Raw genomic sequence first — 24,046 nt, 5'->3', positions numbered from 1 at the left:
ACAAGAATAGAAAATCTGATTATTTCCCTTCCAGTGATCCAGATCTAATCTTTTCATGGCTGGTTTAACGTGGCAAAAACGATCACATCTGGTTCACATCGAGTTGCAAATCAGATTCTCTGGTCTTGTGTAAATCCAGCTGAAATCACAGATAATGTTCTTTCCAGGCAAATCAGTTTGACATTAGCCATATAGTGAATACAAAAAAAAAAAAAAAAACAGAATTGCTTACTAACAAAGCTTTACTGTATGGTGGTTAAGTATTCCAGAAAAAGAAAAAAAAAGATGATATAAAATTGCATTCAAGACATCACAAAAACAGATGTTCTGTTGTTCTTCTCAAAGTCTTTCCAGCCAGTTGAGGCAGCCGGTTTGATCAGCAATTTGTTTTCCGCTGCTCTGTTGTAATTATAAAACACCTCAGCGCTGAAATTCTCCTCAGCGCGGGGTAACAATACTGCCGTCTTCATTTTCAAAAATATATATAAATCTACTTCATATCTACAGCCGGCTGATGCCATTATACTGAGAATACATTATAACTGTTACCTAAAACACTTCATATAGTATTTGAACCATTACACTTAGTAGTATAAATTACGACAGGTGAAATTGACACTGTTAAAAAGACATTGTAAAAGTGTCAGTTTCCCTTATTCACGACAGATAATGCCAGCAACATCACAAGGGGAAAACTTAACAGTTCTCACACACACACATAGGTAACTTGACTGAGGGTCCAGACTTGGTGTTTTAAATGGGATTGAGTTATGGTGGGATGGTTGAAAGATGCAAGAGATTACTTTCTATAAGTTCTACCCTTTAGGAATCTATGTGCATTATACTCAGAAAAGTCCTAATTCATGTCCGCAAAACCAACTCTTAAGATACTTTAAATGTGTTTTCCTCCAGTTATAAATCATATCATTCATAGTTGATATAACACGAACAGTAGACTTAAAATTCATAGTGATATTAACTTCCAGCATCTCCAGCATTCTCAGATGAGACAATTTGAATACATTCATCTCAATAAGGCAGGGTAGCAACTACAACATGTTTCACCAGGAGCCATTTTTATACCAGGGTCAAATTACTAACTGAAACCAATCAGATTACCCCAAAACTGCCTGAAGTAAAAGGTGGACAATTTTCTCCAGCAAATGCTCAAAGTAAACCGAAAGGGGTTTCAATAGCAACTGACCTTGGTCTGATAACAGGTTGCTTTCACTTGCAGCATTTTACATTCCCAGTTTAATTTAAATTAGGGTGGATATGCAAAACTGACACAAATGGAAGCAGTGGCTTCAAGTGAGAGCAAAGGATAGGATCACATTTTTTTTTACAACATGACTGGTTGGCTCCCGTGGCTAAAAACTCATGTTATTGTGCAGCCATCCTTGACTCCAAGCCATGATAAGAGTTTATGGAACAGTCAAACACAGACAGTCCAAAGACAGACCAACACAAAAGTAACTTTCAATGCTGGTGTTCAATCCTTCATGATGCCGGTACCGAAATGTATGAACTTGGGCAAATAGAAACATCAAAAAAAAGACAAAAAAGTAAGAACATAATTGTAAAAATGTCAGTAGAAACTGAAGTGGTCGTCTCTATCATCATCCTATTGAAAGTGTCCATTTCAAGGTCCAGTGTGGCGATGTTAATCCAGTGATTCTTCTGAGGCAAATGCAAAAAGTAAAAATGTTCATATCCAGTGGCTGCAATCAGGCCTAGTTTCAGAGGGACTCATGTATGCATGAGTATGTTAACTGTGTATAAAAATGGTTTGTAGTGAACTACAAGAAATGTACAATATCATATCCACAGGAGTTTCATTATCTCAAGAGTCTATATCATGTGGCCATCTCTCAGAACTGACTCATAAAGTCACTTTCTTTCATTTTACAGCCTTTTCTTCTCAGTCCTTCATCCAGTGTTATTCAGCAACTATTCAGCAGCTCTACATGCAGTGTGATCTGTGATTGTGCAGAAAAAGCTCAGAGTAGCAGAGATCCAGTGGTACACATTATCAGTGATAAACAACCCAAATGAAACAAAACAAAGACATTTTCTCTGATGCTGGTGCAGATTCTTCACCGACGCAACAAAGAGGACAAAAGGGAATTTTATATCCAGAGTGGAAAGCAGTACTGGAAGAGGCAACCCATCCATAAGCCACTTGAAGAACTGATGGATGCTTTTATCCAAAGTGCCTTACAGTACCATGACAGCATGCATTTTGCAACTGTGCAGCAAAAAGCTGGGGGTATTGAGACTGTTCTTGTGCTAGCTGCATAGTGGTCAGCTACAAGGAGACGGTGCTGGTAATAGTGACCAAAAGGGAAATAGTGATCAAAGGGGAAAATCTACACTAAGAAACAAGTTAGGTGTTATTCTTAAGATGTAGGAGAGTTCAATCAGTTCATGAACATCTCTCTCAAAGCTGCAATAAAGAGAATCAAGACTTGTGACTTTGATATGATGTCAAACGGCATATACTGGAGCTGACATATTAACAGTGAATGACAGGTTGATTTGGAGATTTGGGGTTTGTTTGAACCTTGTCATAAAAATTTTGCTTTTTATCATGGTTAACAGCTCTGAAAGAGAAATTGTACCCATAGTGACACCCTGCATACTTGCAATGTGCTCAAAGTCAGTCTACTATTTACTACTATTGTCAATATTGCAACTCCAGAAAAGTGCCACTTGATAAACAGATTAGCCTCACTTACTCTTTTTTAAAATCTTTGAGAGATTTGTTCATTTATATAAATCTGCACTGAACAATTCAAGATCATAGGAATAACAACTAGCCGAGTTGTTTTTTTAGGGACTTCTTGGGGTGGAATTACAAGTGTAGTCAGTGTTGGCGAAATTAACTTTGTGGTTGGGAGTGCCTCTTCCCTGGTTCCCCTTAGCGCTCAGCGTTCAGCTCAACCTGGCCCAGTTTGCTTGTGTAGGGGTGGAGAGGATGGGTGACAGGATGAGGTGGGGGAAGCCGTGAGGGAGAAGGGTGTTGCGACGGCTGCTGCTCATCCCTCCTCAGAGCTCAGTGGTCAGGAGACCTCTGGGTTTGGCTCCATCGTCCGAGGCTGGCTGCTGACCCACAATGCTACGGGACACAGGAGGGAAACGTGTACAACAAAGAGATTAAAAGTGCCTCATGGATACGAGATCTGTACCATCTACCTTGCTGGGGAAAGCATTAAAGATACACTTCCATACTGATTATAAAGTAATGAGCATATTGTTAGTGTCCTGAAAAAATAAACATCACAGCTTGAAAAAGTCTGAGAGCTGAATTCCACTGGTTGGTTTTCCCCCTCTGATGCTCATGCATTGTTAGCATTTTAAAAATATACTGTCAGTAAGTTGGTCTAGTTTCAGAATCATGAAACAATTTCTTAACATAGGGGAGAGCTGTTTTAGTAAGAAAAAAAAATCCAAAACTGCAGATAAAGGATATTTACATCTCCATTTAGCATCCCAAGCAAAATACTGGTTGAGCATCCCCTCCCTATCTTAACTGATGCTCACCTGAAGCTCCTCTGCAGTGGGATTGTGACTGGTGCAGGTAATCATACACCACATTTTGAGATGGTTTTCAGAGAAGCTTAGAAATTTCAATGGGGTGATGAGGTCACTGGTGGGGTCCTATAAAATCGGCCCTTTTAGTATAAACATGGTGGAGAAACTACAGCGCTATTTATCAAGGTTTCAAATCAAAGTAGACGATCTAAGCAAGAGTTTCTTTCTTTTATCCCCATACTGTCACTGGTGATGAGTGTTTGTAACCTGTCGTTTCTTGAAAAGCAATAAAAAATCTTGCTCACAAAAAAACAGATCTAGGCCAGTATGCCAGCTCTGCTTTTTCCTCTTAAAGGTGAAACAGCAACGTTAGAATTGTCACATTTCAGTGTTGAAGACAGACAGGATAGGCGATTTCTAACAACGTAACCTGAGCAGATATTCTTGCATTTTTACTCGTGCATTTCCCCATTCAACCAGCAGGGCTCAGCGCACAAAAAAGCTTGCTTGGAAAAATGCGCTTCAACTGCACGCGTTCAAATTCCTCCCAGCAAAGGTATATTTTCAAAGGATTTTACCTGGTGGCGATGATGTTATGGGTGTGAGCGAGGTGGGGGAGGGCTGGGGTGAGAGCTGCACCCCCATCTGCAGGGAGAAGAGGGGTGACCTTAGCAGGGGGGTCGAGGTCGAGCAGGCCGTTAGTAAAGACACCGGGAGGCTGCATTAGAACGGGATGGGGGACAAGGAAGGAGGTCAGTCGCTACATAGCCTCTACATCAGCCAAGGAGTACAGCAGCTATGTAAGCATCCTCATCTAAGTGCCTTTGGGGGAAAAAAAAAGCCTTGCATCGCCATTGACTCAATTTTCAGGACAGGAGGATACAAATGAAAATATTTCACTGCACATCAAAAATCTCCTCAGAAATTTCCACCAAGAGTTTGTGGAGAAAGAGACAGACGAGTAAAACGAGGCAGGCAGACACGGACGAACAGCCAGGCAGACCGGTAGATAAGCCGAGCAAAAGAAGAGGCAGACGGCTAAAAAGACACACAGACAGATACTGGTTACTCACAGCAGTAGTGGGAATGATCCAGCGAGGGGTGATGACAGGTTTGGGCTGCTGCACTGGCGGTAGCTGGAACACAACCAGAAAACAGCTGTTACGCTCCATCGCCCATTAAGACTAAGACGAGCCTTAAAGGGAACCGGGCTAATGAAGCATGACGTCTTTAGATTGTGGGACCTGCTCTTGTGTGTACCACATGACTGTATATAGTCTTACAATGGGAGAATGAGTGAGAATGAGACCATTTCTTGAATGGTCAATGGTCACAGGTTTGCACAGGTTTAATCCTCCCCAGTGCCCTTGAGAAAGGCGCTGAACCCAGACCATGCCTTGTATGCATTGAGGGTAGGGCTGGACGATAATTCAATATTATCGTTTATCGTCTTTCAGTGGAATCAGATCGTGATGATATGAAGATATTTTAATATCGTGACACACATTTCTGCTGTCTAAATTGATGATGACAAGCAAATTTTACTTAAAAACTCTGATAAAATGAGGTATGGTAGGAATATTATTTGAAAATTTCTGTTTTGTTTGACATCACACCTAACATTACCATTCGGTTCAATGAGATGAACATTAGTTTGATTATTTAACGTGCTTTTGCATACATGAACCATATCGTGATATATATTGATATCGAGAAAAATCCTTATGATTATCATGATATTGATTTCAACCATATCGTCCAGCCCTAACTGAGGTTCTAAGGCTGGTGATGTCGGGTAGGTTAGGCTATGTAGAATAGGTAGGCTGTTATGTCTTGCTAAAATCTGTTTTTGTGTGTCTTGCTCTTCCTGATGCTTGTCCTATATCATTCTGCTCTATAGTTGATTGTTGATCAGTTAGATCTAGTTAGGCTCATTCTCTGTAAAGTCCTTTGAGACAAGCTGTGATAAAGGGCTGTAGAAATAAACAAACTTGAAACTTGAAACCAGCTGCAGGGGCGCTGCAAGATGGCTGACCCTGAACTCTGACCCCTCTGGTGACATCACAGAAGTTGAACGGATAGAAAGGACACTTCCTAGTGTATCATGGTAATTTCCTTTGGTACACCTAACATGGCTTCCATATAATTTTGATAATGTTGTCATATAAATGAAGATTGTTTCATGTGTGGACAGAACATGAGACTCAGAGAGTTCAGAATGTTCATCACAACTGCCACTGGAACGTCCATCCAAATGATGCCGCTGCCATGGCAACACATTAGCTTTCTGAGTCTCATGCACCACATCAACACTGATTTCCATGACAATATTATCAAGCATTCTATGGCAGCCATTGTAAGTGTACCAGCCAAATGACCATTCAAGAGCGTAGATTTGAATAGGAATTAACTTTCTATCAATATAAATTCTATGGGTGACATACATACATGTTTCTCAGGAGTTACGCAAAGAAACAAACTCCTAATTAAAATTACAAAGAGACACAGGAGTGGTCACAGTGGGCTTAAAATAGAGGGGAATACATAACTGATATACAGACTTGCAACAGGTGAGTGGATAATATTTAGACTTGCCACAGGAGTTGGGTCAGTGAAGTCGATCAGGTTGTCAGACAGCGGGGCAGCGGTCTGCAAGTCCACCTCCTCTGCTTTAACCTGCAGAGTGACACATCAATCTTTACCACAACAACATGTGAACGACAAAGAACATATCTACATCCAGCTGTAGACAACTAATGTAGAAAAGTCATCGATCCACACTTGGTTCAGGGTGGCATGTGAATGAAAGACAAACAGCCTGTCACACGAGGACAGTGCCAGCGAAGGCATGGCCAGTGGAGGCCCCAGCATAGTGTTTATGCTTCTTTTATTCATATCAGTACATTCTGTAATGCATATGATCCGTCACACAAACAGCTGACTTGGCTAAGGTGCTTAACATAGTCACATAGTATTTATTGACGCTGCTTTTGGTACAGTCGCCCTTCACAAGTCAAGCCCATCTTTATTACTAGGGAATACCTATTGTGAGCAGCATTTAATAATAGCATTAAGACTTGAATGTTACCTTTGCAAACAAATGTAGCTATACCACAAAGAAGAAGAGTGAGATCTGAGTGACACAACAGCAACATGAAATCTACTCATGGTAAACGCTTCATAGTACAGACTCCCATGGAAACAAATATAACTCCACCATTGCACCTAGTGTAACAGCAGTACAATGGTTAATAATTATTACATATATTAATAGTTAATCTCTACTTTGCATTACCTTTGGTGCCATGCCTTCGCTGGCAGACTCAGAGAGCATCATGGGAGCAGAGGGGATCAGATCTTCAGCAAGCATCTCAACACTGATGAGAGGAACAAGAGAGAAAATTAGTGGAGGAGAGAGAACTCCAGATTTCTGTTCCAGTTGGTAAAAACCTCAGAAATATTAGGAATATGTTACAAATTCCTGACACTGTTATTACGTAAATAATTTCCCTTTGATAGAGTAGATCTGAGAAAACATTTTACTTGGTATGTTCCTATGTATTTGCTAATTGACAGTGTTGTACAAATAATTCAAGAAAACCCTCAATAAACCGATTCCTAGGGCAATTTTAGTTCTGCTACCATTTTAATCACAAGTCTCCAGTCTCCATGTAGGAGAAAAACATCCTAAATAATATGAGTATTTACCACATCCATGAGCCTGGGGCCATACAGCCCTTGCAAATTGCCAAGTCAAGCTTCTATGTATTTGTGTATCATTCTACTGTATACAATTATTGAGCAGGGGCCCCAGCAGTATCCAGGCAGAACTGCAGTCATGTGACTCGACACAGACACACACACATGCATTACTCAAACACACCAACAGATGTCAGCAAAGAGCTATGATACAGAGCAAGAGCCACCTTTGTCTCCAGTGGATGAATTGCATCTATATTTTATGGCCGGTTTGGGCGAATACAGGCTCATGAAGTTATCTGTATGGTCATTATACAGCTCTGTAACACAGGTCTTGTGTCAGTGAGGTTGGTGCTCATACACAACTAAAGAAAAAAACAGGTGGGTCCTCTAATCTAGGCGTGCCCCAGTTTCTGCAACACCCCCCCCTTTCTTTCCCTGTAACCCCTACTCACATCATTACTTCTTTTTCCTACCATCCTTCATTCCTTCCTCCCTCACATCTCAATGGTCAAAACAATTCTCTTTCTTCCTACTCTCAGTGCTGTAACAGTTGAAGTAGGTTAGATGAATCTGGTCATTATGTAATGTGTGTTCAAACACTAACACCACTGAAAGTAACACAACATGTGGGTCTACTGATTTGCAACAGAGAGGATGAACCATATTAATTTGATTCATCCCGACTTGGAGATGATGATAGCATTCATAATTAATCCATGACAGAACTCCTGTATGACTGAAATTATATTTGAAAGAATTTAACAGAGATGAACACTGTTATTTAGTTAAAACGGTAATGACCATATTCACTGAATTCATCATGAATTTGGACTTATTGTTAGGTAAAAGAGACAAGCAGTGGAGAGGAGGCTCTACTGGATAATTGAGATATATATATGTGTGTGTGTGTGTGTGTCCCAGTCCTCCCAGGAGGATTAGGAACCTGCAGGCACCGTCACAGATCCCCTCCTCCGCTAATCTGCTCTCTCTCTTCCTTCCCTCTCTCTCTCTTACGTTCCCAATAAGCACATACAGAGAGTATAATACGGCACATACACTATACACCATATCATTTAAACAAAAACAACAAGCACAATCACGGTACAAATTATACACAGAAGTAGTACTTTCTACATGCATACACTCAACACACACACACACACACACACACACACACACACACACACACACACACACACACACACACACTGACCTGGCCCCTGCTGATGAGACCAGTGCGGTTGGCTTGAGCAGGTCCCAGGAGTCTTGTCTGTCGGGACGACCGCTAACAGACAGAGACGAGTTACTGCCCATACGCCCAGTACGCACCTTCAACCTGGGAACAGACACACGCACAAACACATACATATAAAAACATGTAAGGGTACATATGGACAAAAGCACCAATGTACCCATAGGCACACAAATGCTCACACAGCATGATAGAACTGTTATATTACAAAAAATTCATTTATTTGTTGCCTCACTGCAGTGTTGAAGCAGTAGTTGGATTATACACTGGACTGAAACAATAACACTCTGATGAGTCATGTGTGGGCCAAAAACAGAAGTGCATAATTTTCTTTTCATTGTCTTGTGTCCTTTTTTCTGAAAATCTGTTGTGTATAAATGAAAGCTACATGAAATGTGCTACATTAAGTATTGTGTGTGCAAGAAAGACTTTCTGCCAATTTTCAGCAATAAGAGATAGTAGCTAAGTAGCTATGGGAAAAAAAAAATCAGCAATTTTGTTTGTGCCTATGTAATGTGTATTCCTGGAGTGACAATACAGTCTGATTTGCATAGAAAAGCCATGACTCACAGGACAGGATCAATTCTGTTCTATTACACTTAGAGTTCAAGTCTACCATCGACTTATTGGACTAAATCAGAATTTGAAGGGGATGTAAAGGACAGGGGGAAAAAAATCAAAATAAAGAAAAGGGAGAAATTGTCTAAACTCTTAACTATTCTATAACTAGAATGTATATTCATCAAGGCTTTATTATCAATACCTTAATTTCTAGACATCATGGATTAATTTAACCTTTGCAGTATTTTGAGGCAATGTGAAAGAGTAATTTTGTCAAAGATTATGACTGACAGCATTTTGGGACCATGCATTTGATCCTTATAGCCCACTCTGTTAAACACATTTAGTGTGGCTCATTCTCCAAATGTCAAACCTGCTGAAAGCAAGAATACCCATTTACTTCGCCTCAAAAAGGCTGCTTGTCGTGCAAAAGAAAAAACTCAGCAATGTCCACGGCTGTCAATCAAACTGAGCGGCGGGTGATGTCATGTTTCGAGTTATGCTAATAATCCTCATGACTATTCAAGTAGATAATCAGCTCTAGCAGCAGAGTGAGCTGTGATTGGCTGAGGCAGCGTGTTGACAGTTGGGGTGACTCAGGAAGAAGGAGCAGGAGGAGGAGGAGGAGGAGGAGGAGGAGGAGGAGGAGGGAAGAGGCCCAGTCACACATCAAGACAGTGAAGCGTGGAAGAGGAAGGGCTTTTCTCCATGGGTCCAACATTAGTGTGTGCACATGTGCTTTCTACTGTCCCCCCCCCCCCCCCCCCCCCCAAAGGCGCTTTCATCATTTAATTTCAAAGAGAATATATATTTTTTTTAAATGCAGTATGGTGCTAGTAATGCACCTATAAATATTGAGCATAGTTGAATAAATCATGCAAGCCTTAGAAGTGGCATTTTCAACATCTATTTTTTATTTTTATTTTTTCATTTAATGTGGAACTATTTTCTTTTCCATGAGCAACTGTTGATCGTAAGTCGTAAAATTTTGGGGTAAAGTTTAAGTACCAACAAATTTTTCTGTCATTACAGTTGTGAAATTATAACAGATATTGAAAAATGACTAATTACTTTGTGTGCGTGCGTGCGTGCGTGCGTGCGTGCGTGCGTGTGTGTGTGTTCAAACCTGGCAGCAGCCTCCTGCAGGTTACAGTTTTTATCTCCTGCCATGACACCTTGTTCCTCCACAGACCCCTAGACAGAAAGACAGAGAGAGACAGAGCAATTGAAAGGGAGAAAACAACACATGGAGAGACAGAGAGCCAGTGAAAGAGAAATATGAAGAGGGAATGATCAAATGAAAGAGAGAGATCGATACAGATTCGCATCTCTGTTCCACTTGATAAAACCTCATAACCACGACACTAATTACACATTCCTGAAATAGCTATAAAACCAGATTTCGCAACTAGCATTTGACAAGTAAATGGTGCTGAAGCTCACACATGGAAGCCCAGAATTATAGGGTAAGTCATATTAAAGGGGTGGGGAGTTTTTTTAAATCCAAAAGAGTGAACAGTGAGTTTTAAAAGGCCATAAATCTCAGCACCTGGCCAAGTAATTGTTGAGTCATTGGTATTAATCAACAACCCCATCAAACCCGTGCAGATATATTATGGTCATTTTGTGACTGTAAATATCATACTTATTGCACTTTTGTATGTGCATGACAAACTTTACTGGACTTGAGCCACAAAAGTGGACAAGACACTGAAAAGAACGAGACAAGCACTCATTCTCAAGCACTCAATTGCCTCGCATCACAAGCAGCACATTTTTACATCAATACAGCATAGGAATACACATATGATCAATGAAGAGCAGATGCAGCATACAAGAAATCCATAGATCAGTTTACTCCATTTGGTGTCCCCAGTATTCAAAATCCATTCACTCACAACATTAGCACACAAACTATCTGGAAACAGTAATACCATTGAAATCAACAAGGCTGCAATTAGTTCCCAATGCTCTGTGACAGTTTGCTTGACAACAAGATTTGAAGAAAATAAAACCTGGTTCACTGGAGCCTTAAAGCAGTTCCAGACATTTTTGTGGCACCAGTTTTATGAGGGGCTTCCAAACCACAATATGGCAACTCATTCACTACTTATTTTTGACTTTACATTGCCCTCAGGGATATTATCTTAGCCTTTTCACCAGTCAAATGAAAGGATAAATACTGAAGAACAATACAATGCAGCACTATCGTATTAACTCTTACGTATCATGACAATATTATATCATGTGTATCGTCTTGCTTCTCTCCGCTTCATAGCTATTATTTTTGCAGGTTTGTGGAGTCTGTTGCTCACCTTGAGGGCAGCAGCCTCGGCCTGTGCTTTGAGGATGTTACTCTTCAGATCCTCCGGGGGGCGCAGTGGAGTGACCACTGGACTGCTGCCCACACTGCTGAGGCCACACTTCTCTGTCAGCTTCACCACATCCTCCTGAAGGGGCGGGACAGGACACACACAGACACAAAATCTCAGTTTTCTCTCAGTTTTAGTCAAACCGAGCTAAAGAAATCGATCTGCCTCTACCTAATCGTGGCTAAAAACAAAGTCATGGGTGCTTCTCAGTGAGCTGGGTGAGTCAAGATGCAAAATGCCTAAATCTAGAGGGCAACAGTAGGTTTTCATTAGTTTGGGTGCCAGTCTCACTTAAGTCCTGGGGTAAGATTGATGCATGTTTTATCAAATAAAGCAGAAATAATGTACAAACAAACGGCCATCTACCTGATTGTTCATGGCCATGTTCACATTGATGTTGTTTCTCGGAGGAATGGGGAGAGGATTGCTCTCCAACTCCAGCTGCTTCAGACGAGCTGCCACTTCTGAGGAGACACACACGCACGCACGCACGCACACAAATACACATATTAACACACACACAAAACCTGTTTTATTCACTCATTTATTCAGAGTGGTCATCATTCTGTTAGGATAATTGGATCTAATCATATGTTAATGCCATGATGGATTATTGAGGTGAAGTGTGCACACATACACAAAATATACATAATTAATATTATTACTAAAAGGAAATTCTAAGCGATATGATTAGGTTAAGAAGCATTTCACCTCCTTTCTACTATACCTCTCTCTCGAGATTCTCGTCTATAAATCAACCATTAACAACATGTAATCAGCTCCGGGGCTTATTAACTACATGACTTAATGTATGCTTTTCTTCTCATTAAGTAGGACGGCAGTTGAAAATAATTGCAAAATGTGTGCAGAGACTGTGTAAACGTGTAAGAAGTTAATGAGCCATGAGTGAGTGTGAGTGGTGGCTGGGAGAACATCCCACTCTTTTGAGGAAATAGGTTTGAAGGATATTGAGCAAGGAGAGTCTCATAGTCTCATGCATTGGTGCCATATTGTTGGGGAGATTATTAGGATTAGTGATTTTTAAAAAATAGTTTCTAAAAGCAGATTTCTAGTCATTTCTGCTAGCTTGTTTAAAGTCCTGCAACATCAAAAACTTTCTATATATTTTTTGCATTCCCACACCACACTCCACCCCCTACTCACATAGAGACTGTGCGTGTGTGTGTGTGTGTGTGTGTGTGTGTGCGTCTGCAAGGTTCTCTGGAGCCTCACCAGAGAGAGAGAGCCCGTCTTCCCCGGTGATGCTGGAGGTGGAGTGGGCGCCGCTCGGCCCCGCCTCCTCTGTCGCTGTCACCATGGGAACGACGGGAGTCCTGATGACATCATCGATGCAGGTCTCCAGTAGGTCAGCCACCATGGGCATACTAGAGATAAGAGAAAGAGAGGGGGAGGAGAGGAAGGCAGGAAGGAAAGAAGGAAGGGGGAAAGAAGGTATGAAAGAAGATGGGGGTGAGAGAAAGGTTAGATTTAAATACAAATAGAAAGGAAAAGAGACAGATAATGTACTTCAAGGATTTAGCCAAAGTGCACCAGAGTGATTCACGATGATACAGCTATACAACTCACCTGTGGCCTCCATAGGATGTGAGCGGACTCTGCACAGTTGGCCAAACTGGCCCATGATGATATGATAGCACCCTACCTTTAGCAGCTAGGAGTGCCATTTTAGAATATTATACCAACCTATTCCACAACATCAAGATAACACTTCAACTACATAACATCTGGCTGCTATTAGGCAATAACAAATATTATCTTATTATCAATTTCCTATCAACAAACAAGAAAATTAAAACAAAAATGTATATTTGGAGAAATCCATTTCTAACAGAAAGATCTGTTTGTGGTATATGAAAAGTAAGACCTATATCTGAATTAATAAATTCAAAAAGTTTGCAGAAATTTAGCCTCTGTCAAAAGTCAGAAAAGTAACAAATTCCAATGATCACCACCATCGCTAACGTCAGCTAGTTCTACTGTATATCAAGGTGCTCCAGTGCAATGTTTTGCCAAGTATAGTCATGTAGCCATGAAAGTGTATCTAAAACATGGAGGGTTGTTATCAAGAATACAAAAACAAGGGAAGCAGTTATCTTCCATTGGGAATGAATAGGAATTGCATGTCCAAAAACCAGAAATCCTGAAAAAAGAAAAGAAAAGAAAATCACAGTGTCGAATATCAAAGATCTTCCCAGAGGTAGAGGCATGTTTCAGCCCGTGGATATAAGTCTTCAGAGGGAGCAATAAGTTGTGTGTGAAAGATACTTTGTCATATTCTCAGTAATAAAAGCAACCCGAAGCAAAACATTTGATACATGGGCTTTGAAAAAAGCTCTTCTATCAACCTTGTGAGGCGCTCATACCTCTGCAGCCTGAAGACACGGTGGAAGATGAGACGTATATTACTACATACTGCCTGGAGAGCACAGCACACACACACACACACACACACACACACACACGCATATCCAAGCAGAGGTGTATATGCGCACAGACATGAATGTGGAAAGGAAATACAGAGCTTTGCCTGAGGACTCGGATCAAAAACATATAAACACACACGCATGTAAAGCAACCCATGAAAAGTCTGGTTCCGATCTTAAGCCAATAAGTTAACAGAGAACAATGGATGGACGGTGAGGAGAAATTCAACCCTCATGGGAAGAAAAAAATCAAACACGCATACCAAGAGTGTTATGTCACTTGCCACCCAAACACTAAATACTCCCTCAGACACAAACACACACACACACAAAGGAAGGAGCAAGCCAAAAAAAGAGAGCAAAAGGAAAAGGGGGTTTCTGTGTGTCTGGAACCAGACGTAAGTCATGTGACAGTAGTGAGATTACAGCGTTGTTATGCACGCACACACCTCTGTAAGATGTTTCGATACAGCTGGTTTCAGTTTCTATCCCTCCTGCCCCGGGCTCGCTTGACTAATTGGTGCTGAAAGGGCCAAAGTGTGACAGAAGAAGCTAGCAAAGAAATAATAGGATAAAAAAGAACAAAAAAAGCCCTAAATAAAATCAAAACTAGAAAGGAAAATACAGTATGTAGATGTTCTGTTTTACATTGGACATCTCCAATGTTTTGTTTAGGTCTAGGAGCATCTGCAGCATATTTACAAAGCAATACAAAAAAACAACAAGACATGCACAGCGGAGAAACCCAGTAGCTTGTGGCTAACATTTCTCAGTCTGGGCCAATATCTTTCATAGCTAAATTTGAATGAGAGCAAATGGAAAGGATACAAAATGGCAGTAAACCCCCTGAACTAGAGCTCAAAACCCTCATGTTACATTGCTGATAGTATTACTTCAGTAACAGTGTGTATACAGTGTGATAAAGTTGCACGGGAGGCTAACGCACACAAAGAAAGCTGTATAAGACTGTAGGCTCTTTGTGCTGGGAGTAAGCCTGTCTTTATTCTCCTCAAAGATTTAAACACATATGCAGTTTGGATAGATATACATCCTTTGGTCACAGTTAATGTTGTAAACATTTAACTAATTAACAATAATAATAATATAAAATCATCTTCATTGGTTGAGCTGTGCAAGTAGCAGTTGTGCAGTGGTGTAGTTGAGGGTATAAGCGGGCATACAGTGTACACCCACTTCTTTCTCTACACACCTATCAGCCAAACGCAAAGTAAGCCAAAACTTATTTTACATTGGATGGTTGGATCATAGCATACCAACGCCCTCAACTGTCACTAAACCACTGCAGCTGTGTCAAAAAAAGAAACAGATGCAGTGTACTAGAAAATAGATAAAGATAAATTAAGGGAATACATTTAGATCATTGAACTTTCATTATTTTTCCATTCATTCCAGATTTAGCTTTGAACATTTTTAACAGTGCAACAGATCCATGAAATGTAGCAAAAACAGATAATCATATAATTTTCTGATACAAAATCATTGGGTGGAATTCATTCAAACTAAATGAATACAACAGTAGTGTTTGAAATGTTACAAAACAGATGATAAAACTTTTTGTATGAGAGAATAAAACTAGGGGGCCGAAGTGGGCTTAGCCAAATCCTCCTGGAAAATATGTGACCTATTGTTTCTTCGCAGAGTCGAGAGTCGAGGTGAATTCCTAAGCCTCACGTTGATACCATCTCACCCCAGCCAGACAGTCAGTTTCACCATGTGAGGGGAGGAGGGAAAGAAGGAGAGAGAGAGGGAAACAGACAGAGAGAAGCAGGCTGGCAGGGCAGAGGGAAAGAGGGGAGGAGGGTAAGGGAGGGGGGGGGGGGGGGTAGTTTCACTGAGAGAGGGAGACGGAGGGGAGGAGAGAGAAGGGAAGAAAGCAACTGAGATTCGGACACACTGAAATTAAGGTGGAGGGAAAAGAGGCAGGAGATGCAGAGAGAGCTGGACTGAGAAAAGGCCGAGAGGAAAAGCGCAGTATCACTTACAGAGAGCGTGATGACAAGCCTGGGGCAGTGTCAGTCTGTGAGTGAATACATGTGGAGCGGATTGCATGGAGGGCTGCTTCAGGCAAGGTGTCTGCATTCGGTGCAAGTGTGTGTCCATCCGTGCGGTACAGTCACTGCCACAAGTCCTTTTTTGCCCTAGCTACTGAGTCACTGCTGAGCCATTCCAGTTTATTGGTGTTCTGTCCAGTGCAAGTGAGTCCGGCGGGTGAGACAGCTGTGAGCTCCTGCGGGGTGTCCGACTCCAAACGGGGAGCTTTGACGAGACGTGAGCGGGGGGGGGGGGGAGCGGGGAGGGGTGAGGAGACCTGACGAGGATGAGGAGGACAAGTGAGACGGGATGAAGAGGAGAGGAATGTTGAGGGACGGGGGGATGAGAGAGAGTGGAGGTAAACAAAGAGGGGGAGAGAGGAGGAGGAAGGGAAGCAATGAATGAAAAGAGAGTAGTCGGTACAGAGAGATTGTATGCGAATGAGTCGGAGAAACAGGATCAGAGGAGGGAGGAGAAACTGAGGAAGAGAAATTACTTGTTTAACATGGGAATGGAGGAATATAGGGCAGTGAAGGAGGAAGAGGCGGCGACAGAGGAGAGTTTGAGGTGGCAGAGAGCTGATAACATGATGGTGAAGGAGAAGAAGAGCTTAAATCTTATAAGTGTGATTTATCGCGTCTGCCCCCACCCCCTCCCCTGCAACACTCAACAGATACAAGGAATAAGAGCTACTACTCCAACTGTTGTGAGTCTACTGAATGAAACTTGAAAATCTGTTGGAAGTGCAACACGTTTGCTGAAGTTGAAATGTTTTTAACTTTCAGCACCCCAAGTACTGCGTGCAAAAACAGCTCTCAGCTGTATCGGGCTCCTTGAGGCTTTTCTACAGTCTTGTCAGGGCGAAGGCAAACTCCATTTTACTTTGTAATTACAGAGGATCAAGAGCACTATCCGTTTATTTGAAACTACAGCATGGCAAGAAACATCATGCCAACGACAATCACAAAAAAATTATTTTAGCGGACATGAAGTGACATGAATAAATAAATAAGCCCTGGGTAGCCGTGTTCGGCCCTGCAGAGGCAAGCAGGCTACTGAATAAGCCATGTAGCCTCCAGTGCGCTGCCTGATACACTGTACACACACACGCACTTAAGTGTGCTGTGACAAGTGTTGTGACATGAACACTTGACTTAAGCGAAGTGGATCAGGATCTCCCCGGAGCATCTGTGACCTGCCTTTGCACCCCTATAGACTGATGTCTTATGGCTCATGTCAAATTGTTGTTTAAATACTTGAGCCGGAAGGTTTTACTCATGTTGACAGCTTTACTAGCTGTGTGAAAGGAGAGGAGGTGGCTAGGGAGCATACATTTTCCCCAGTGCCACTGCTAAAACAGCAAACATCTTGATCAACTTTTACTAGGTGGATGATCAGTAGATAAATGGCCTTTTAATAAAGGATCGTCCCCCATGGCATTCATGGTATGTACTCCCAGTTATGATAATGTATGATTTGTAGAGTAGCTCACAGAAGCGAAAGAGAGGCAGGGGTCAGAGAGAGGGCAACAGACACAGATACAGTACTAGATGACAGCTGAAACAGGGACAGAGATAAGATGTGCTGTAGGCTGAGGACAGTATGAAGCCAGATTAGCATCAATAAAGAAGAAAACCAGAAAAAACAGTACATGTCTATACCAATAAACATGGTTTTAAGACATTTTCAGAATTCATATATTATTCCTATGATGTTAGTTCAATCAGTATTTGTTAACATTCGGTTTAGGGTGGATTTCTATTTAATGCCATTGCATACATGTTGAGGTGAAAAAATATATTATCTGTAACTACTTGAAAAAAACTATAGAGTGCACCGTTATAAGGAGCTTACAGCGATTTGAATTGTTTTGGGTGAATAGTTTGGAGTCAATGAAGTATTTTCTATACACTTTGGATCATAATGTTAGAATTAATGCATCATTACGTCACATTACATTTATATGTGTGTGTGCAATAGCCTGCGGGATATGAGTTTAGTACTGTTCTGTTTCTTGGTTAGTAGAGAAAGAGAAAAAGAGATATGGAGAGAGAGATGGAGATAGAAAAGACATTGATCACATTATCAGGACAGAGGAAGGTTGAGGCACTCCGTGCAAAATCAACAGTGGGTTTGGAAGAAAGAAAGGGAGAAAGGAGTGGGAGGAGGAAAGGAGGAGCATTACCTATAGCCCTGTTCATCCCAACTCTAACGCTGGTCTACTAACTGGTCTACCACTGTTAATGACCTATGAGACAAGTTTTTCGGAAACCAGGTGCATTATTTTAATCCAAATCTATACACAACTTGTGGCTGAAAACTAACTATTCAACAATGTCCTCCCAAAGCACAATCCTCACTTCCTCTGAATTCTGCCAATCATAAACTATTGCCATGGCTTGATAGCATACACAAGAACTCAGAGGTATTCTAACTGTAAACTATCAGCTTGTGCTGATAAAATACATAGGAACTCGGAGCATCTTATCAGCGTTAGATATTTGTACCATAGCCTTTAAGATACTTTTTTTTTTTTTTTTAACTTTTTTAGTATTTGCAGCTTCTAGGGTTTTCCCTACAATTAATCAAGTGAGAGAGTCTGGAAGGGGCGGATACAGAGAATTATTTGGGTCACAGGTCATCACTCTATGCATTAGTGGCCATGCGTCACCATCCTGTTTTTAGGGGTAATGAGCAAAAAAGAAAAAAGTTTAAAAAGCCCCTGCTCCACAGCACTGACGGGCAATCCTCTTATTACAACTGACCATCAATGGGCTTTCCTGTACACAGATTCAGATTCAAATCTAAACCAGCTTATTCCCAGAAGCCCAAGAAGTCTGGACTGGAAACAAGAATAGCTACTTTATGCTGGACCAAGAAAGAGAAAAAGAAAGAGAAAGAGAGAGAGCGAGAGAGAGAGCGCGAGAGAGAAAGAGAGAGAGGGAGAGGGAGAGGGAGAGAGAGAGAGGAGAGAGAGACAGACAAACAGACAGAGAGAGAGAAAGAGACAGAGAGAGAGAGAGAGAAGGGGGTGGTTGGGTAAAGTGAGGTGAGTTTGATTCAAAGAAGAGTAAGTGGTTCACGGTAGGCGAGGCATGAATAAACATTAGATGATTCAGAGGGAAAGACACCCAAACACCAAAATACACCAAAGAACCACCAGAGACCAGAGACCAAAAAAACACACTTTGATCACCAAGTCATTTCCTGATTCATGACATCAATTCCAAGATTCCCAACAAGACCTGCAAAATCATGACATCAATTCCTGCACTGATTAGGTTGGCACCACATGCTGATCAGTAAGCGGACAGACAGCGAATCACAATTCCACCGCAAGAGAACCTATTCCACAGCCACGATCATAAAGCCCGCCCACTGCGCAGGAGTTGATTGGTTAAAGCGAGAGCTATGGCAAGGCTGATTGGGTGATCGTACGTACCTGGCCTGCCTCCAGACAAGGCCTGTTTGGCCTCAGTACATCACAATACTGGAACACACAGGACACATAACAGGTTTATAATAGAGGAAGGGGCATACACATTCACTCATTCACTCACACACAGGCATGTAACTACACATGAAAATACACACATAGGTATATAAAGCCACACAACTGGTTTTTGGAAGACCCCATTATCATATTGGAGGACACAGATTTCAAGTGTAGGATGAAGGACCAGGACATAAACACAGTTCAAGTCCCCTCTGCACAAGCAGGTATGGAAACACAAAAACACATGAAACCACACACTTTCATAAACTTGCTCACACACACACGATTACACAACTTGCTCGGAGGCAGCAATGTTTTCTTTTTAATATCTGAGGAAGTTGAAGAGAGACCCCCCCCCCCCCCCCCCCACTGCCTCGTAATCCATGGGGGATTGAGAGCGGAGAGAAGAGGGGAGGAGAGGAGGAAGAGATGAACTCCGAGAGAGAAGTGGGAAAGAAACAATAAAAAGGTAATGTAGGTGGTACTGAAGAGAGGTGAGCTGACTACTAGGATTGTTTTTGTATCAACCCAACAGCAGGAAAATTCCTTATAGCAGTGTGTGTGTTCAGTAATTCACTGCCTGCTTCCCATCTATTACCCATCTGTCTATCTGCTCGCCTGTGTGTCTATCTGCTATCTGTCTATCTGTAGTGCATCTGTCTGCCAGTCTGTCCATCTCTCGTCTATCAATCTACTACCTGTCTGTCTGTTTATACTTATCTGTCTGTCAGACGTTATCGCATCATGGGAAAATACCAGCTGCATAAGACAGGCCTCTGGTACACACTGCACTTTATTAACACACACACTTTCCACCACCAGGCCATCATGTTGCCAAGAATGTTCTCCTGGTATAACCAGGTACACATGCAAGTATTTATAACACACACACACACACACACACACACACACACACACACACACAGCTGAGAGCAGGAATATATAAACACACACATACAACAGCCAAGCATACAAGCTAACAAGTGCGATACGCAGTCACACACAGACACACAAACACAGAAACATATACTCCCTCCCTCCTTCCTCCCCTAGTACCAGCAAGGCGGGTCAGTGGATAAGCCATGTTAAGCCACTCTTGTGGCATTAGACCATGAAAAACACATCTATCTATCCAGCCACTTCCTTCAGGACTGCACAGGGATCAGCTGCCCAGCTCCAACGTTTGTTAACCTGGTGGTGTTTCCTTCATAAACACTGAGCACTGGTAAGCTGCCACTGGCAGAGAAAATGTGACATGAAAAACATAAATTGAAATTTAGCTAAAAAACCGAAAAGTAAAACAAAACAAAAAACACAAATCTGTATAGCCACCCACCTCCTCTTTTCTGCTCCTGGACTCCTGGGCAGAGCCTCGATTTCCATTGGTCCACAAGCGGCGACAGGGACCTGGCTGACCACGGGCAGGCCTGACCAGGCGCCTCTACTGAAAGGGACCTGAAGGCGGAGAGATAGAGGGAAGTAAGAGAAAGAAATAGAGCCAACAAGTTAGAGAGTAGAGATGGTGGGGGGGAGAGAGATGGGGAGTAAGGAAATAAAAAAGTTAAAAATAAATAAATATAACCAAATTAAAAAGCTCCTATCATTACAGTTTAGTATCAATGCATGACAGTGGTGTGAAAGTGGTGTGATGTCCTAACCTGTTTAGTATACATGAGCCAAATGTTTTCTCAGTCTTTTACCAATTCAGTGTGTGGGAATTTTTGAGGATTTCTATGCCAAAACATCTATTTACTCATAATCTAGCCTGTAGGCTGCTCCTTACTTAATGCTTGGTATCAGTTATGGGTTCAAACCCTGCCTAGGCCCGTTAAACTCATCTATTCTGTTTCCCTGTATAATGAAAGAGGGATTAGAAAAATCTCGCCTCTGAGCAGGACGTTTGCTCCTCACCTTTGTCTCTTTGCTGGAGCTGACTCCGTTGTTTTGTGAACTGCCTGAGGAAAGAACCCTGAGCAGGGAGAGAAATTATGTTTTTATTAAATCGACAAACAGGGAAACAGTGAAAAGAATTCTCAATAACATCTAAAATTTTTTACCGTAAACAGTTAATAGGCTTTCACAGTGCTATGCAAAATACTAATCACACTTAGGTAACAACAAATAGCTTAAAAAGAATGAAAAAGAAACTAAAATCAAAAGGCAGATGCACACTCCATATTTTTGCCTAGGTTTTAATAGAGATTGCCTAGATTCAGATCAGGCTGTAGGAAACATTTTGAAGATCTGGGTGAAGACTCATAGTCATATTCTCATATTCTCATAGTCATAGTCATAGTCTCCAAAAAGCCTCTCAGAGCACACCGATCTTTCAAATTTGGCTAGGTTGGCAACTTGGGTGGAGGAATCTTGTAGTGCGTCTATCCTTAAAGCCTTGATACATGACACAATTTATGAGAGTTAATACTTTTTCAATTATACTCTTGTTCTTCAAGGTCAAGATTCAAGATTCAATACTTTATTGCCATTTCACCAAGAGCTGACTGGAATTTGGTGCAGTGCCACTCATTAAAAAGAGACAAGCAAGGCAATATCACAAATACCACACTCAACAGTGAAATAATACACAAAGTAATACAATTTTAAAAACTAGAACAGGTTATCCATGTTTATTCCAATTTGCAAATCCCCATCCTTCTTTAAGGCAACATCGCTACATTCTCCACTGCTTCAAAATACTGCCAATGTTTCATGGCCTTAAGGGATCGAAGGCCCCCTGCGCTGTCATGGTGTGAGTCTGTCCAATCAAATTTGATGAAAAATCACTGGAATGCTCCCATTTATCTTCTGGATGCTTTGACTCAACTGGTCCCATGACAGCTTAAAGCTACGACTGACATCACCGTCTTTACCCCGGTAACAAAAGGCTACCTCCGTAACAAGATTATAGTCGAGCCTTATGGTGAAACTGAATGAGTGTTAAGAGACTGTGTGTGTGAGTCACAACACACTTTATGTACAACTCTGTAAAGGCCAAGTAAAGTGACCAACTCTTATCCCTCTCTTACCATGACAATGACATTGTTCTCTGATGACAGCCTACTAACATATGCAAATTGGTAAACAGAGAAATGATTAGTGACTGATTACTGTCATTTACATTTGAATTTGTTGATTTTGTACTTTTGTATTTCATGCCGATAAAGCACCTTGAATTGAAATGGAAATGAGTGATATCCCCTTTAAGGAGCTTCACTACAATCCCATACTGCAGAAAGGATAGATAATGTCATTAAATCAGTCACTGACACAATCACATTGTGTTCAGCTATCAGTGTACTTACTCCTGGGGTTTGAATGGTCCTGTAAAAACACAAAAAGAGAACAGACAGTGAGCGTTATGTCCAGATGAGTACTAAAACACTATACTAAGTATAAACATGAAAAGATCTGACATTTCTGTGTATGTGCGTGTTTCTGAGCCTGCATATCATGAGCATATGTGTAAGACATTTGTATCTCTGCATGCAAAGGTAATGTGTCTTTGTGTGTGTGCACAAAGTATCACCATTTACTGCATGTGCCTGTGTCTGAATGTGTGTTTGTGCCTGTGTAGAGGTGTGTGTGTGAAGTGTTACTGTTTATTGCGTATGCACTGTGTATTGCCGTGTACTGTGCATGTGTGTGTGTGTGTGTGTGTGTGTGTAGGTGTGCTGCTCTCACCTCTGCCCTGCATGGTTCTTCTGGAGTAACGTCGACTGGGCCTCCTCTCGAAGGAAGCTGACCGCCGCGCTTTATTTGCCTTGGTCGTCTGATACTCTGTCTTCCCACTGGTCACACACACATACACACACACACTTGTGTTACACTTGCAAGGACATTATGCAGTCTTTCATTCATTCCTTAGCCTTAATGATAATCCTCACCAATACATGCCTAACCACAAAGTATAAAACAGACCTTTTCCTAATGATCTAGGGATGGACAGATCAATTGGCCACCAATCATTAATAGGTAATCAGTGACCAGCCGATCACCGTTTCAACTGCCTGTGTCACTTGACAGTAACTGAATACAGGTTTTTTATTTATTTTAACAGAGAACAGTGGCCTTGCTGATTTTAATTTCAGAATTGCTGGGAGCACGGCGCAGAGAGAGACTTGAACAGCGCTTTGACAGTTTTTGATAATTGTATTCAAGCGCTATTTTCAACTGCTAATAAACAGCTTGACAGCTTACATACTGTATATTCATTTCTGATGTGTTTTGAATTTCATAATTATATGATTACAAGCAGTTTACTGTATTCAACAGAATGCAGAGCCTATTCTGCACCAATTAAAACTTTTTTCATACGCTACTGGTGGCAAAAAGAGTAAGCACCTCAGTCATCAAGCACACACCAACATGTAATAACTATGTTTGGATAAAAAATATTATTTACTTACACATGGTTAGGCCGGCAATTTCATGCAGCCATAAAAACTGTTGAACACAGTTCTATATTCAAATGTTATGATTACTTGATGATGTGCCGTTGTTAGTAGAAAGGATATAATACGTAATTTCAATCATCGATTGGATCAGTGATCGGTGGATCAGTTATAGAATCGATAATCAGAATCAGTCCTAAAAAACCTGCCCAGAGCATCCCTACTTTTATTCTATGTGCTGA

At 41.4% G+C, this 24,046-nt stretch overlaps 1 protein-coding gene across 1 annotated transcript in view; it reads right to left on the bottom strand.

The window, feature by feature from the left end:
* Positions 1-2,908: 2,908 nt before the first annotated feature.
* The window catches only part of epb41l5 (erythrocyte membrane protein band 4.1 like 5), a 44,475-nt gene continuing 23,337 nt past the window's right edge, over positions 2,909-24,046 (bottom strand). The window contains exons 13-26 of the mRNA XM_078286198.1: positions 23,095-23,201; positions 22,716-22,734; positions 21,325-21,382; positions 20,750-20,868; positions 12,655-12,806; positions 11,788-11,885; positions 11,365-11,499; positions 10,176-10,243; positions 8,450-8,572; positions 6,830-6,911; positions 6,130-6,210; positions 4,608-4,670; positions 4,113-4,252; positions 2,909-3,118 (exon numbers count right to left, since the gene is read on the bottom strand). Of these exons, the coding sequence (XP_078142324.1) occupies positions 3,049-3,118; positions 4,113-4,252; positions 4,608-4,670; positions 6,130-6,210; positions 6,830-6,911; positions 8,450-8,572; positions 10,176-10,243; positions 11,365-11,499; positions 11,788-11,885; positions 12,655-12,806; positions 20,750-20,868; positions 21,325-21,382; positions 22,716-22,734; positions 23,095-23,201 (1,315 nt within the window). The 3' untranslated portion in view covers positions 2,909-3,048. The remainder of the gene's footprint in view (positions 3,119-4,112; positions 4,253-4,607; positions 4,671-6,129; positions 6,211-6,829; positions 6,912-8,449; positions 8,573-10,175; positions 10,244-11,364; positions 11,500-11,787; positions 11,886-12,654; positions 12,807-20,749; positions 20,869-21,324; positions 21,383-22,715; positions 22,735-23,094; positions 23,202-24,046) is intronic.

Source organism: Centroberyx gerrardi, chromosome 10 (genome assembly GCF_048128805.1).
Source record: "Centroberyx gerrardi isolate f3 chromosome 10, fCenGer3.hap1.cur.20231027, whole genome shotgun sequence".
NCBI lineage: Eukaryota > Metazoa > Chordata > Actinopteri > Beryciformes > Berycidae > Centroberyx > Centroberyx gerrardi.
This window is presented reverse-complemented; position numbering and strand designations above follow the sequence as displayed.